Source organism: Haliaeetus albicilla, chromosome 20 (assembly GCF_947461875.1).
Source record: "Haliaeetus albicilla chromosome 20, bHalAlb1.1, whole genome shotgun sequence".
Taxonomy (NCBI): Eukaryota; Metazoa; Chordata; class Aves; order Accipitriformes; family Accipitridae; genus Haliaeetus; species Haliaeetus albicilla.
Window position 1 is genome coordinate 20,807,277 of NC_091502.1, and position 16,709 is coordinate 20,823,985.

Here is a 16,709-nt window from a genome sequence, read left to right on the forward strand (position 1 = left end):
GATACTGTCTTTCCCCATATACAAATAGATCCTGGTACTATGCTAGATGAAGAAGAAAATCATACAGAATTTGCTTAACTTCGTTCATCTGATTCAGGTTAGATGGGAGAGAAAACGGAAGCATTAATGAGTACTACCTGCATCTTCACTGTGCAGCCTGTTCTTTTTCTACTCTTTTTCCTCTTGCTGTTGAGCAATTACCCTTCAGGAAACTTGTTTTATTTCCTTAAGGTAACCTGTGGGATGCATTGCTTGGGAGCAGCAATCTTGCTCCAGAGCAAGCAGTCTCCTCTTTCTCTTGATTCTACTTTCAGGCTACCAGCCACGCTTCATCCTGCTGTTGTGAACCACAAAGTACTAAAGCATTTCTACAGGAGGATGAAATAAAACTGGTACTGCTTTTATGGTCCACGATTTTATTTTATTTTTCTTTGTGATGAAGCAAGCACGATGGTAGCTGAAAAGCAAACATGTATTATAAGGGCAACACACATGAAATGTGAGATTCAGTTTAAGACACCCAAAATACAGACACACACGCATGTGGTAAGTGTTTAAGCTTAAAGTCAATGGATACCCGATCAATACAGGCAATAAAGCCCACAGAGCAATTCAACTCACTCTACACAATTCATAGTTGGCCAGCTGAATCCTCTAGCCTCCATTGACTTTAATGGCAAGCAGACACCCAGCAAGCATGTAGATGTCTAAATTTAAGTATCTTCTCTGAGTTTTAGTCTTGTCCAAAGACAGAAAATTCAGTAATTTCAAAGGTTAAGATTCAAATGCTAATACTTGCTGTTACCTCCTTATGGCTATTAAATCACCTTAATTCTCCCCTTACATACATTTTTAACTTGATGTAGTCTTGTGGAAAATTATAAAACTGTTTGAAAAACAATGTCATCATAAGAATTCAAGGAGCAATATGCACTAATTATTTGTGTGTAAATTGTAAATCTGAATTTTGCTGCTGAACTTGCATATGTAAACTAACTCTCTGTGCTTTAGGTACTGTACCTATAGATAAAGTTGCCCACCTGGCACTGTCAAAGCACTGTCATGCTTTGAAGCATGCAGGTTAAGACACCTAAAATAACTAGGTATGTTTTGTCGTAATTTTGATTTGAGATTGTAAGGCAAAAAAAGATGTGGCAATTTTTGTTTGAATAGGACCATATTCTTCCACCTGCCTTCCCAGGAATTTCCCCTAAAAATGACAATGTATTCAGTATGTACCTCTTTCCTAAAATTATAAGATTTATACTGCTTTCTGTCAGCAAGGATGTATGCACAATGTGTGGCCATTTTATGTATATGGCTCTTGGAAATAATTTTTTTCTCATGCAGGTGATTTTAACTAAACAACACTGGGTTCCCATTGCTGTTTTAATAGGCAATATATCCCTTAGCATTGGAAGTGGAATTTTAAACTGCAAGAATGGCATCAAGGAACATTACATTTTATTTTTATTGGAGACTGCATTTTCCTAACAGATGGAGAACTTGGGGTTAAATCAGAGTTCAAGCAGCCTCTAAGTCTGGACTTGGCCCAGACTTCTCACATGATTTTAAACAATTCAGTTAACATAATGGCACCTCATTTCTACTGCTCTAAAATTGAAATAATACTTCCCATTGATATTCTGAGCTGTTTCATTTGGGTTATACACATCTGTGACAGAAGTTAATCTGTATGTACATAGCACTTTGCAAATCAAGTCATGATGTCAATTAGTACTCAGAATGCTACCTGATAATATTTACATTATACTTAATAAGAGGGCAATACTACAGGGAGGGTTATATTCTCTTATAGTGATGAATGTATGCTGGTGATGGTATGCATTACTACATTTTAAAGATTCAGAAGTGAGAAGGAAAATGTTTAGTTTGGTGGTAATTCACAAAGGAGTAATGAATTATAGCAAGAAGAAACCAACATTAAAAAAAATCCTACCGTTTAGGGGGAAAAAAATAGCTTATCATGAGTAACACTATAATTTGGGGTTTTTTTGCTATTTGAAATATTTTACCATTTGAAACATAACATTATCCATTATTCTTCAATTTGCCTTCAGGGTTCAGATAGTATTCATTTTGTCTCTCTACACAGAAGCATTGGGAATATCAGCCTGCTTTCCGAAGTAAGTTTTAAACATTTCCAGTCAATTAACTGAAAACAGAAAAAGAAGTCTATCACTGCTTTTCCAAAGCTTTTAGCCAGTTTCCAAGGGCAGATCTCTGTCATTACTCATCCTGCGCTGCCATCTGGTGGCATTTGGGAAAAATAAACTCAACTGCTGCTGCATATCCTAGCATAGAGCCAGCCCCTTGAGGGCTGTAGGCTTGGACCCTTCCCTGTTCTGTTCTGTGAACAGAAATTAGGCAGAAAGAGAGGCAGAGAGGTTAGGGGATTTGTCCAAGCCTTGTGGGCTGACTCTGGGACTATGGATACATCCAGTGTGTCACCCAAAGTTAATGCATATTCCTAGCTTTGTTGGGTCTCACTCATGGATTTGCAGTCTCTTTAAGGTATTTTTGTAGGTACCTTCCCAAAGGTGAGCATACACATCTCTCAACCAGTCAACACTTTGCCGTATTCACAGCACAGGCATGAATTGGGAAAGTGCTGTGATCCCCCTCTTCCACACAGGAGATCGAGGCTTAAAAAAATAAAGCATCTTGCCTAAGGTCACATAGAAGGACAACAGCAAAATCAGAGAATTAAGTCCAGATCTCCAAAGTTTAAATCACTTACCATGCTTCCTGTCTGAAAGAAATTTAACCAAGCCTGAGTTAATTAGAAATACTACCTTTGAGGGTACTATTTGTTCTTGGTAAATCAGATTTGTCATGTTTTGAGAAACAAATGGGAAAACTATTTCTGTAGGGAAATAAGTGTTTCTGAGGGATGAGACAAGAAAGAATAAACAGAGAGAAACAGACCTACTTTGCGCAGCCCTTATAAAGTTAAGGTGTCTGGGACCCTTCACCAGACAACGGTCTAAAATTAATCAGGTCTAGAAGTAGCCTGTGCATGAAATTTGTTTCATTTGACTATGGAAAAATGGATTCTTAATAGTCATTTGTGACTAAATAAGTCAGAAGCGCCTGACTTGGTGATTGCCTGGGGATATGCATGCAGTCTAATTTAGTAATAATTTCCATCCCTCTCTGCTCAATGAACAAATAAACTACTCTTGCATGACAACTGAATGCTGCAGCAACACTGGTAACTTTAATTAGAACTTATGGAAAACACTGCTATAAACCAGACAAAAATCTGATTTAAAAATTCAACTGTGGCAGTATCCTACAGTGCTAAATATACACCTGCTTAAAAATAAAGGAAAACAGACTTTTAAATTTGCATCTGAGATGCTGGATTCCTGAATACTATGTACCGTGAAAGGCTTTGATCTCATAGTGCTCTTTCAGTCAGATTTATTTTGCTGCATCTAGCCAAAGAAAAATAAATTGCATAATTGTCCTTAAGAAATTTCCATTTCTGTTCTTCAGGTTTCTCGTCTGTGTTTTTCTTGGCACAGGCATTTTCCCTCCTTATCTCTTCATGTTGATAACCTTATAAGAGTCTCTTCTGGTTTTCTTACAGTTTCCTAAAACCCTTCTACTTGGGGATGTCTCTAGTGCAGCTAAACATCTTTTACTTGCCCTCTCTCAATTTTTTTTAAACCATTTTCAAGGAACAGGTCTAGATAAAATAGACTATTACGGTCCTCACAGCTTCAGGTTACTGCCTCCCTTTGGTGTTAACAAGCCAGATTTTCCATATATCACAAAACAGCCCCAGCCACCTTTTCACACCAGAACTTTGACAGGTGGAAGGTAAATTCACTTTTCGTAGAATAGGCCAGTGGCCAAGAAACTCCTAAGCAATGTTGGAAAAGCTGCTCCAGCTTCCTCATGAAGGGATTTAAACATTGATCAGGAAAGTGCCGCGTAACCGTGCCACAAATGGTCCAGGCTAAAGCCATCTTCTACCCCGACACTAACCAAAGCGCAGCCAAAGATACAAGATTTGCAGGGACAGAAAGCACAACAGCAGGAGTGAGTGTGACACTGCAGCCTAGTGGGTCCATCACTCATCTGGGATGAATAATTCCTGTGTTTCAGCTCTTTGCCTTAGGGCTATTTATGTACTTTGCATGAAACAGCCACAACTGTATCAATTCGGGATAGTTTCTTTTTTCTGTAAGGCGGTATAATGTAAATGGATATTTAACTACATTTTCAAGGCTTTCATTGTCATTCAAAGCGCTTTACATTCGGATTGTTTCAGTCAGATGCTCAATTACTTGACAGAGCTTAAAACATAAATGCTCTGTTTTTTAACTGTGTGCTATCAGTATATACATGAAAGAAAAATTAAAAAGATGTTTTTGAGACTAAGTATGCAAAATATAACCTCAGGCTACAAAGCCTTTTATCCTCTAAAATTTGAAAATGAATTTCTGAGTGATCATCAAATTCATTAGAGGCACAGAGCTAATTAACATAACCTAATTAATCTCCCTCTTGTATTGGACCATTTGCTAAGCAGTTTAGTGCACACTAGATGGCACCCCCAGTCTAGGTGATTTCATCATGCTGCTTTTTCTCAGCAAAGAAAAACTGAAACTGAGAAACATCTTTGGCCTCAGTAGTGCATTTTGGGCAAAATGGAACTGGATGATGGCCTGAACTGGGAGATGCTGAGGTCTGCACTGTGTTTAGGTCCTCTCTGCAGCGTTGCCATACTGTAGACAGCATTAAGCAGAGAAAAGTCTCATTCTGAGCTAAGTGCAAGTAACACCTTTAACAAATGCTATAAAAACCAAGAGCAAATAAACAAAATAGTCAGTGATAAACTGTTTCCAGCTTGGATTCACAACACGGAAACCAAAAAAGACTTCTTTTTGTGTCCCTTGTAGTATAGGCAAAGAACAAGATTACGCAGCTGGTCAGCAAAGCCCAACCCAAATACTTACAGACAAAATTTGATCTCCTCGCTGCAGTTCTCCGCTGAGATCGGCAGGCCCGCCTGCTAGGATGAAAGACACGAAAATGCCTTCCCCATCTTCTCCTCCCACAATGTTAAAACCAAGTCCTGTGGAGCCCTTGTGCAGGATGATTTTTCGAGGCTCTCTGTATAGAAACAAAATGATAACGTTTATCCATTCAAAACTCTTAGTATGTACACATCTCTCAAGGCATCTTAAGCATACTACATTTTGCTTAAGACACAATGGCCTGTTATTGCCTAAAGAAACCACTTAACAAATGAGATAAATGTGTTAATTGGAGAACAGATAACGTAGGAATTAACCAGCATTATTTTTTTTTCCCTTCATGGTTGAATCCAAACATCTCTATTAATTTCAGCCCACTGGAGCCATCTTCACTGAGTTAAGTGATGAGTTTATTAAAAGACAAACCAAAACACCAAAGACATTTTATAATCTAATTTATAGCAATACTATATATACAAGTAGAATCAATTGTTACATGGTACCCTTTTTATTTTAAGTTCTAGTCTTTCTTTTTGAACAAAGAAAAAACTCAAAACTCGAGGCAAAGCAATGGCAAGTCTGTTTGATGCTGACAGATTTGGAGCAAATAACAATTGTATGATCAAGCTAATAGAGCAGAATCTCATTAAAAACTCTGGTTTGACATTGTCAGGAGCTTGCAATTGTAAAGTCACACAGCAGCTTTATCACTGAACCAGACCAAGGGATATCTGCTTTTGCTTTACTAGTTTAAAAAGTTGTTCACTATGATGGAAATCAATAAATAATAACAGCTACATCTCACACAGCACTTTCCATCTGTAAACTGAAAATATGCCCCAAAGGATGTAAACATAATAACATGCATTTTACTGATAGGAAAACTTATGTCCAGAAAGAGATGACTTTCCTAAGAAATCAAGGTAGCATCCTTCAGAAAGTGTCCAGGTATTCCAGTTCCCAAACTCTACTTTACATACAAGGCCTCAGATCTGTCTCTCCCTTGGATATACAAGCACACACAACCATATATACATACCCCCCCCCCCCCCCCCATTTATTGGTACTTACCCCATTTCAAATCCCTCTAACAATTTACTTTTCAGAAAAAGTGTAAATGGTGTTATATTAGTATGTGTAAATCTTAAGCTTAGCCCTGCAAATACTCATAAACACATACATTTACGCATCTGTGACTCCTCACAGAGAAAGATGTTCTTCTAATTCTCAGTTTTTATAAAATAAAAGTTACCATCAAAGTGGTAATTGTAAACACACACACATCATCTACAGAAACGTGCTCCAGAATGCTTCTTGTAACAAAGACCCAATATTTTCTGTGTACTATATAACAGTTCTACATCATATGAATGGCTTTTTCATTTCCAATTTGTTTTTAAAGAAAATAAAAAAAAGGGAGAGAGAGAAGTGATTAATTGAGGGATGTCTTATTTGATGCGAGTTAAGTCTTATGGCTGTATACATGGAGACTCAATCTTTATGTGGTAATTCCAAAATCAGTAGGTGTTTGTTCATCTTTCCCCAGTGCTAATGTTCAGTGTCCCCAGCTTGATCACGATCTTTAAATAACATCTCAACTTTCTGAAACTGAAGCTTAATATTTTTGAAATAAAAAAACTAAAGCAATTTTTTATAATATTTTTTAAAGGTGATTGTAACCTTTAGTGAAAGTATTAGTCCTACTCCATATGGTGCTCCATCTTGCAACTTTTTCTTAACATTGTATAGTCAGAAAACAACCTTTTAAAAATACAGCTGTGAGAAAAAGACATATTGCCATGAGTTTGTATACTCTTCAAGTATTTTTAACCAACCAGAAAATAAAGTTTGGGTTTTTTTCTTTTGGATCGTTGCTGTTGATTTGCCTTGTAGCAACACTTTTAGCACTTTCTTAAATATGTGCAGATTAGACATAATGTAATCCAGATCTAAGAAGTCTAAACAGGTTTTTAATTAGGAAGGGTGGCCTGGGGGTTGGAGCAGAACTAGGACAGCAAGCTGGAAGCATGGATTCTTTTCCCTGCTTAGCCCATGCGCTGCTGAGAGATCCTGGCAAGTCATTTGTTCTTCCAGCTTCAATTTCCTCATCCACAAAATGATACAGTGACACTTGTCGTCTTCGAGTCCTACACATCAAAAATACTTTGCAAGATGAGCTACTGCCATTATTATTTACCTGAATATTGAGGAAAAGGAGGCAGTAAAGTCAAACAAATATATTTGCATCCTCTGCTGGTGAGAAATCCGGAGAGCTCTTGTTCAAAATGAAACTGAGTACTTCCACATGACAGGCAGCTTGGATCAAATAGTTGAAAGCCAGTGCTATGGGCAAAACTAGGTCAATACAACTGGGTATCTACTGAATAGTAAGCTGTGCAGCTCAACAAAAAGTTGGCCTAGTTATTAATCCCTGTCTCTGATCAAGTCAGCAGATTTATGCCTAAAACGCTGTCAGTGCTGTTTTGTAATTTTGGCCTTTTGACAGCAAAATTCACATTCTGCTCTTGGATGATTATGTTCAGAGGAAGCCCAAACAATAACGGGGAAATGTCAGAAGCTGTGATTAGAGCACAATGGGGTTTGGCTCCTGCTCTTTAGCCTGATCAGGTCATTTTGGTCATGACTCAAATGTGGCTGTACAGAGACTGACCAACCCTAACATGTCTTCATATTTCTTTCATATCTAAGTATCCTGCAGAATCTGAAAAGTGGATTCAAGAATACACAAGTGTTGTTGTCATCATCATTGAAATAACCTTTAGCCACGACTGTACTGCAAAACCTACAGGAAGTAGGTGGTAATGCCAATTCACCATAATACAATAAGTAAGTTTTTTGAAATATATCTTTGTTCACACTTGCATAGTGTACTTAGTATGAAAATGAAAAAAAAAACCTTATGACGACAATAAAGCTTTGTAGTATGTTATGAAATGAAAGTAGGAAAAAAGTTTCTTAGGCAAACAAACTGCAATACCAGCCACTGACCAGGTAATCTCTTAAGAGCAATGCAGAAATAAGTTATCTGTCAATGCTTTAGCCACACTCAAAGAAAAGGCTGAGGGTGTTACATATTTATTCACCTGGTATAAAAGTTTATAGTCAACTCTTCTAATATGATGGTTAAGGAGATCTAAGAACAGGTCTTCCAATTTTTCTTGAATATCTGGGAAGCATCATTAGGAAAAACTCCTTTTCCCCCATTAAAATTCTTTATGAATGTAATTCTAATATACATGAAAGAACTCCAGCCAGAATGCAGATAAATGCTGTAAAGGAGGTAATGGAATCAAAGACTTAAAGATAACACGGTGATGGGAGAGTAGGAACTGAAGGAAAAGTAACTCAAATGTGAATGATGTTTTCTTGCAGTCAATGCACTCAGTAAAGATGTGTAGTTCTCTGCAGAAAACAGTAACTGAGGCAAAGGTAATTTCAGGGTAACTTATTTTAAAAGCTCACTGTTTTATTTGGAGACAATAGGTGGCACTCTGTAGCTACCTAGGAAAAAGGACCAGTCTAACATTCAGCGCTTCTGAAATGCATGTTTCTGCCTCCAGCTTTAACTACTTATCACATTTACAATTTCTTCTGTAATAAATTCGGCTGAAGGTAAGTTTCTAGGTGCTAACAAAGCGTACTAGCACTTTAATTCTGTGTGTGCATCTTTTATGCCCTCCTGCAGCTTTGTACCAAATACAAACAGAGAAAAGCAGCAGGGGAAATCAAGCAGAAATTAGAAAGGAGTATGAGATGAAAACATTCCTGGACTGGCAGAAGGCAGCAGAAGGGGGAAAAAAAAAAAAAAAAAGAGCAAAGAAAAGAAAGAACAGGATAAAGGGAGACAGTGCATCTGTAAAGGAGAACAGGGAAGGAATTAAAGAGGTAGAGAAAGAAGAAAGGAAGATTCACTATAATAGAGCCAGAAGCAAAGGAGCAAATAAAGTGCTGCAATCCACACAAATTTACAAGCTCAGAAATCAATGGGAGAATCAATTTGGATGGACTTGGTTACTTGCTTCAGGGAATGCATCAGATCAGATACTGTGAAGCACATCATAAATTGCAGGCCTGATATAAAAGCAAAGTATTATTAAATTAATATTTGAAACCAATAAGTAGTAACAAATCAGTGTGGGTAAAACTTCGACACTTAAGAAAATTTATCCTGACATAAAAACGTGATTAACAAAAATAAATCAACTAAGTGAAGCATTTTTCCTCCTTAACACTTTTTTTTGTTCATGTTTGTTTTATTTGTTCATTATCTTGAAAATAGATAAGTGTTTTGTATTTGCTACAGTTGTACTGAATATTTGTTTTCATCAGTTTACTCTTTTACAATAAGAAAATGACAAGACCAAAACATGAGTATCCCTATCATTCTTCTACAGATTCTGAACCCATAGTAATTATAGATTTAATTTAAGAGATTAAGAACTGGACTGATAAATGAAGGGGAAGAGCTTTCTGAAAACAACTAATTCTTATAATAACTAACTCAAAGAAAATCAATTTTTAATTTGCTTATTTTGTGCTCCTGGCTATATTAAAGAATACAGTCAATTTTATTATTCATCTCACACTGACACAGCTCTGTCTTTCTGTTTCTTTTGCACCACCTATAAAATTGGGGTGTTGACATGATTTTAAGCTTTCTGGAACATCTACATAAATACTAAGCACACTGGGTGCTTTCAAATGTCAGACCCTAGAGTCTTCTTCAGTTATATACAATCAAAGAGGTATCCCAAGTCAGCAGGGACTTGGAAATATGGCTTTGATCTTGCTTTGGCTGCAGCTTTTTTGTTCTTTTGGTGGGGTTTTTTGGTTGGTTGGCTTTGGTGTTTTTTGTTTTTGTTTTTTTTTTCAAAAATGCTGTTTGCTTCACAAAGGATATTGAAATAATACATGCATTCATGCAGATGCTGATTTGGTGTTACAGCAACACACAACATCGAAAGCCCAGAAGAGTATTTATTTATATTATTGTGTGGATTAAGGTAGCACCCAGGATCCAACTAAGGCCCCACACCCTCCGTGCAAAGCACTACGCACATATAATGCAACAAAAAAAATTCAAGCTACTTAAAGTAGCAAATAGCAGGAGGGAAAATGGAAGTAGAGAGAAATTGTATTAGTTGGTTAAAGCCACACATTAATAAGTACATCGGGGGAAAAAAACCCTAAATCTAAGGGATCAAAGCACCCTTCTCTGGAGCAGCATGGTGTTTGGCTTCTAACAATTCCCTGTGGGAGCACTGAGCTGTGCCTGCTTAGAGTCAGTTGGCTAATCAAGCTATTTTTCAGTACAATACTTCTAGTTTTCCTCTCATGCTTCAAAAAATTCTGATAAATAATTGCATGTTTATTTCAGACAGCCAAAGGGCATTCATACTGGAAGGACCTAAAAAAGGTAATCCAAATAGATTGAGCATTCTTCACAGCATTTAACACAGAAAGCTCGGATGGACAGAGAATGTGCCAGAGTGTATGATGTTTTAAAACTGATTAATCACACAAGAGAGAATTTGAAAGCTTAAGCAGCTGAAGGCCTGGAATATGCACACACACCTTTTTAAAAGACTTTGAAGTTCAGGCAAACCCAAACTTACTCGGCTTATTTAAATTTTCCTTTATACCTTCTGCAGCTCTGCTTCACAACAATTTAGAGGAAAAATGTATCTGTACTGCTCTCACCTATTGTTTTACTACAGTAACACTTCTGTGGCATCTTGGCTTTTCCTTTTCCCCTTGTTATTCCCCTCAGGCTTGGCAAAATCCTTCCATCACGATGTGAAACAGCACTACCCCTCGCCTTCCTCCCCAGCCCTCCCTCTGATCTACCTTTGCTGTGAGGTTTCCAAACCACCACGACCTGGCAGCGGTAGGGAGCTGGCAGACTTTCCTGTCTCCAGTCCCAAGTCCTTCACCATCCCGGAGCCTAGGAGAGGCTGAACACATCAGTGTTACCCATCAGCGTTGCATCTGACCCAGCGAGGTCTGATCCCCGATTTGCGACTTTAATTATTATTATCAAGTTTCAGTTACGATTGACAATAACAAAAATAAGGAAATTGTCCTCTTATCTATTACTGTCACATTGAGCATCCCAGTCCAGAGGGGTAACTTTGCCTTCTTAAACTGAAACAGCATTTTGGTCATGTGCAGAGCGTTCATTTTCATTACCTGTACTGAATCGTGACTTATTATTTCATTTTATGAAATGTTGATATACTAACAACTAAGAACTCGGCCTTTAATGAGACGTTCCTTTATCGTGTCACATAGCAAAATATTATTTTGCTTACTACAGTTAGCCATAAAGTATTTTATCTGTTCATTTGACTATGGTTTCCTTGGCATTTCTTGTTGATTGAATGTTGGCATTAACTGTAGAAGCAATACTTTATCCTAACTTTAATACTGACTACATTTTTAATGCATTTATTCTGCAAACATCATGTCTAACTTGTCACAAACTTTGAAGTATATTCACTATGAGGGAACCTACAGGGAGCCAGGCTTCAACCTGACTGATGCATGCATGAGTGCACTGGCTTATACATGTGCAACCTTATTTGTTTTGTGGGAACCCCTCTGGACTTTAACAGGCTTCCATTTTGTCTTTTGTAGAGAAATTAAAGCCTGCACACCAGGCAATGTTTTCTGCTTACAGACAGCAACATCGAATTGGCATACAGGAATAATCTCATATTTGAAAATATGAGTCTATATTTTTACGTTGACACCTGGTATTTACTTTAAATGCGCAGGAGTATGTCTCCTAGATTTGAGGAAGCTCATTGATTTCTAGAGCGACAATGTAGAACAGATAATATGCTCTTTATCTTTGAAAGGGAGATGATTATTCCAGTTCACTTATTCATTTATACTTTGTCTCACATAAGCACCTGTCTCTCTTCCCTGATCCAGGAGGTGCATTATTTACGTGCTAATAATCAAAATAAATCCTGAAAACTGCATCTCTCTTCCACCTGCTATACCCAGCACAGACGACTCCATACTAGAAAGGTTGCTTTGTATCCTGCTTTTAAAAACTATTGGTTCAGACGACTCCATACTAGAAAGGTTGCTTTGTATCCTGCTTTTAAAAACTATTGGTTCCATATTGAAACCACTTTTCTATAAACTATTACTTACAGCATTCGATGGCTCTATTTACCATGAATGCTTCAGCTTTAGGCAACCTCAGTGCCCTGTCAGGAGACAGGAAGTATTCAAAGGCTAAGAGAATACCTAAAAATAGCAGTGCCTCTAAGCCATGTTTCGAAATATCAATACACACAGTCCGTTAGTAGCAAGCATCCAAAATTACTTTATATAAGACTCTTTTGAAACACAAAGCGGTCTGTAATATCTGTCCTGTTCAGAATAAAAATTCTTACCCTTAGTCATGGTTCAAATGCTGTTTATTTGCATATAAATATTTATATATATATATGAGATACTCAATCACGTTGATAAATTTGTTTAAAATTTCCATCAAAACACTCTTGATCAAGTAAGTTGAACAGTTTCTAAGCAGCTCAGCAGAAGAGATGACTGGTAGCATATAAAATACAATTTAGTCTGAATGTCAACTGCAGAGAGAATAGCTATCACACACCACTGACTTTATAACTTCATGCAATAGTACAGCAGGATTTCCAAATAACAGGTTTTAGTTTTCATCCAATATTTTTCCTATTTTGAATACTCACAATTAAAATTGTTCATTAAAACTGTTTCAAAAAACTCAAGCCAACAAATTCAAATGTTGTAGTTTTCTTGTTTTTAAATCATGCAAATAAACCATTAGGGAAGTTACTAATTAGATCGCACTAACAATGACATCAAACACCTGTGAAGTTCATGCTTTTATACACATAATAAATCTCCTCATGTACATAAATCACCTCATGTACAGTTATTACTCTGAAGAATATATGGCTTGAATATAAAGAAAATTTAATCTTTAAAGACATCTTTATTTTTTTCACCTTGCTACTCATATTTTTGCTGTACATTAAGTCCACAAAAGCCCTCCCTGAAAAAAAAAAATTGTTTTTATGTATGAATCCATTACCTAGACGAAAAAACTATTGAAGTTTTTTAAAAATCTATTCTAGCCAGCTCAATTATCACATATTCAACAGGGTGGAAAAGAATAAATGCCAGCGAATGCAATTCCCCCTGTATTTCTTTAACCCTCCCATATTTCATTTCTCCTTTACAGGACCCAATAATTATATTACTTCAGTGACTACACAGTCAGTCACACAGAGCCAGTATGCAGGTCACAAATCTAAGTGTGTGCTAGGGATGCCTTGCAGGTAAAGCAGCTATTTACAAAGTGCATCTCAAAGGCAATATAATGACTCATCTAAATACAGGACTCTACTGATGGCAACCCAGTTCCTAAAAGAGGAAAGTAACTTTGTTTTGACCTCAAATTGTATTAGCTATAAACATACTTAGCAGCATGGACTTCACAAAAACATTAGAATAAATTGAGCTTTAACATAATGAAATATTTAGGGCTGAGCTGATTACTTAGTTTTGCTCAGCGGTGTAATAGGCTAACAGTCCCACTTTCCTATGTGAAATGAAATATGACTCAGTGTAAGTTGATTAGTAATAATTACAAGCCAGATATTCTTCTACCTCCTGAACAGCAGGAAACCTGTAACATCAATTGCAGATTTCCTGCGCTCCAATGATTCATACACAATACATGCAAGTTGTCTGCGTGGCCAGTACAGATTCTGCAATTTATCTAAAAATTCACATAGACAGATTGATTTCCAAATTTCAGTAGGATTTTAAACCTACAGGATACCTCCTGAATTATGGAGTCCAGTAGACCAAGTCAGAGACATCATAATAGAATTTCTTTTCTTAAATCTCAATTTAGCAAATCCTGTTTTTCTTTTTCCCTTTTTCTTTTTTTATCCAATCACCATTTTAACTAATAAACTTGTTCTTGAAGCTCAGTTTTATTTCAAGCATCAATTTATTCATGAGTTCATGATTTGAGGAAAAGACAGCAGAATTTATTATGACTCTCTGTTCACTAGAGAGAGAGATAAAGAAAAGAAATCCAAAATGAGGATGTTTAAGCACTGAGCCAGGTTGCCGAGAACTATCTCCACATTTGGTGATAGTCACAGCTCCACTGGATGAGACCCTGAGCAACCTGATCTAACTTGAAATTAGCTCTGTTTTGAGCAAGAAGGTTGGATGATGAGGGCTTCTTTTATAAAATTACCTTCCAGATAACAGCCCTTAAGCCACAGGCACTTTTCCTGTAGCAATTTCATTATTCAGTCTTGTTTTTGATGAATAATTACTACAGCTGTCCTACACATTTTAAATAAAAACTTACAATCTTACATCTAGGTACGAAAGAAAAAATTAAGACTTCTGAGGAAAACATTTCAGGCTTCACTTAGGAGTGGACTATTTCACGTATCTACCATTTTATTTTCTGACTGCACCACAGTAAGGTTGTAACATAAACCAAAATACAACAAGATGACATCTTTCCTCTGTGGAAACTTTGGATTCTCACTTTTATCACAAGAAAGAAAAGATTTGAAATAGGACCTGAGAGCAGGCAATGACAAGTTATTACCCATGCCTACAAAATATTTCAAACAGTTCCACATTTCTATGGGAGGGGAGAAACAAATCTAATATTTTTTTGTAAACTACGCCAGTCAATGCACCCAAAATCTGTGTTTCAGTGTTAAATATCAGCTTTTCTAATACTGTAAAATGCAAGAATATTAACTGTGGTTGTGAATTATTCATATTTTACCCAATTATTTTTGTTAAAATGGAGTCAGCTAAGTACTCAGAGCTATGCTTCTACAATTAACACATTAATATACACAGATACACACCAGCACAGGATTATTATCCTCTATCAGTACTTCTTCACCCTTAGTTCGGGACACCGCTTTGTCAAAAAGAACTCATGCATACATTAAGAAAATAGAGTAAGCCTTCACTGGGTATTTCCATGATTAGTGGGAACCATTTTACAGCTAACACATGTAAATATTAAGACTAGTCAAGCGAGATGAATTGAAGAAATTGTAGTTAATGTAACTCCATGACAGATATTCTCATCTCCATGAAAACCAAACCACCCAGTATAAGTACCTAGAAAGGATCAGCACTAATTTGAAAGTATTTATTTCTCCATCTCACAGACTTAAACACTGTGGGATGCAAAACCACATCTAGTTAACAGCTATGTGTATGTGGGTAGTTCAGTGTCTGGCTTAGTGGTATCTGAGAGCTCTACGGGCAGCTTCAACAGAGGAGAATCATCTTACCCTTCCACAGAAATGGTCCGCTGCAAGCTCACTGTGGGTGGACGTGTTGCAGTGCTGTGCTGGGAATGACTGTATGACCAAGGAAGAATAAAGAAAAGCATTTGTTAAAGAAATAGAAGGTTCTCTTGTTCTTATTGTCTCTAGCAGCTTAGCTAATGCCAAAATGGAAATAACAATCAGATTGTTTTACACTTGTCTAAAGCATTTTGACTTCAGTGATGCTCATCTATTCAAAAAAGGGCTCAAGTCTACAATCCCTCTTGTTTAAAATCAGGTTTCATTCCTCATTAAGAGCAGATAATGAAAAGAATAACTCCCCCTTATCTTATTCTTTTAAAAAAATACATATATACACACACAGTTCAGTGACTTATAAAATAACTTGGATGCTTAGTGTTCTGCTAAATATACTAACCATAAAACACAAAGTTAATTTCAGAGCAGGAGGTAAAACGGTATATGATAATATCAATCTAATTCTCAGTGTTTCTCAGGCAGAATGCTCAGTAAAAGAGGACATGCACTGCTTATAATTGCACCATAATGTAACTTTGAATTTTACATATTTCAACCAACTTTCAGTATTTCTACCAGATTTTAAGTAGCTTTGAGTTTTTCCACATGAAATTTTATCAAAGACACAACATTTAGAAAAAACCATGACATTTTCTAAGCAAAACACAGACTCTCTGAAAGAAAAATCTTTTTGATTGAAAATCCAGAGGTCTAATGGCTTCTCACATGCTATGTTGTCATGACTAAGGAACCTCAAAAATAGTTATTATGTTACAGAAACTAAACAAATTACACAGTATACATTAACTTCAGTATTGTACTATTGCATAATAGTATTGCACCACTACTATTCATGTAAATATAAATGGATAACAACACAGCTTCAAAGGAATCTGTGATAGTAAATTGCATTCCTTATCCAAGACAATGTGTTTTTAAAAAAATAAAAAAGCAGAAGCATCTGGGTGTTATCTTATTACTTTAAACGGCTACATCACACAGTGAGGCCCAGTATTAATAATGCAAAGTACACATTAAAAATAAATGTTTAAGTTAGTTTTATATCACTGATTCTACTAACTGCAGATTTTGTCTGGCTTTCAAGCTTCATATACAACTTGAGCTGTTTGCTCAGAAGCACAGCTTATTTTCATTAAAAGCTAAAACATTCCACGTTAGTGAGCAACACATCTATTTTATATGCATTTTATCCTGTAGCATAGCCAACGCTGTCTGTCTGACAGAAGAGATGTGATTTTTTGTGTAGCACATAGAGTTGTAACACACAATATCATGCCACAGGACAAATAAAAGA

General features: G+C 36.6%; 1 protein-coding gene and 1 long non-coding RNA gene across 39 annotated transcripts in view; one reads left to right on the forward strand and one right to left on the reverse strand.

The window, feature by feature from the left end:
* LOC104318653 (uncharacterized) overlaps positions 1-16,709 on the forward strand; it is a 541,518-nt gene that overhangs the window by 393,172 nt on the left and 131,637 nt on the right. The gene's annotated exons all lie outside the window — the stretch shown is intronic.
* DLG2 (discs large MAGUK scaffold protein 2) overlaps positions 1-16,709 on the reverse strand; it is a 1,018,165-nt gene that overhangs the window by 226,727 nt on the left and 774,729 nt on the right. For all 35 annotated transcript variants that reach the window (XM_069808461.1, XM_069808468.1, XM_069808464.1 and 32 more), the window contains 2 exons: positions 15,380-15,448; positions 4,992-5,148 (listed from right to left, as the gene is read on the reverse strand). In XM_069808461.1, coding sequence (XP_069664562.1) covers positions 4,992-5,148; positions 15,380-15,448 — 226 coding nt within the window. The remainder of the gene's footprint in view (positions 1-4,991; positions 5,149-15,379; positions 15,449-16,709) is intronic.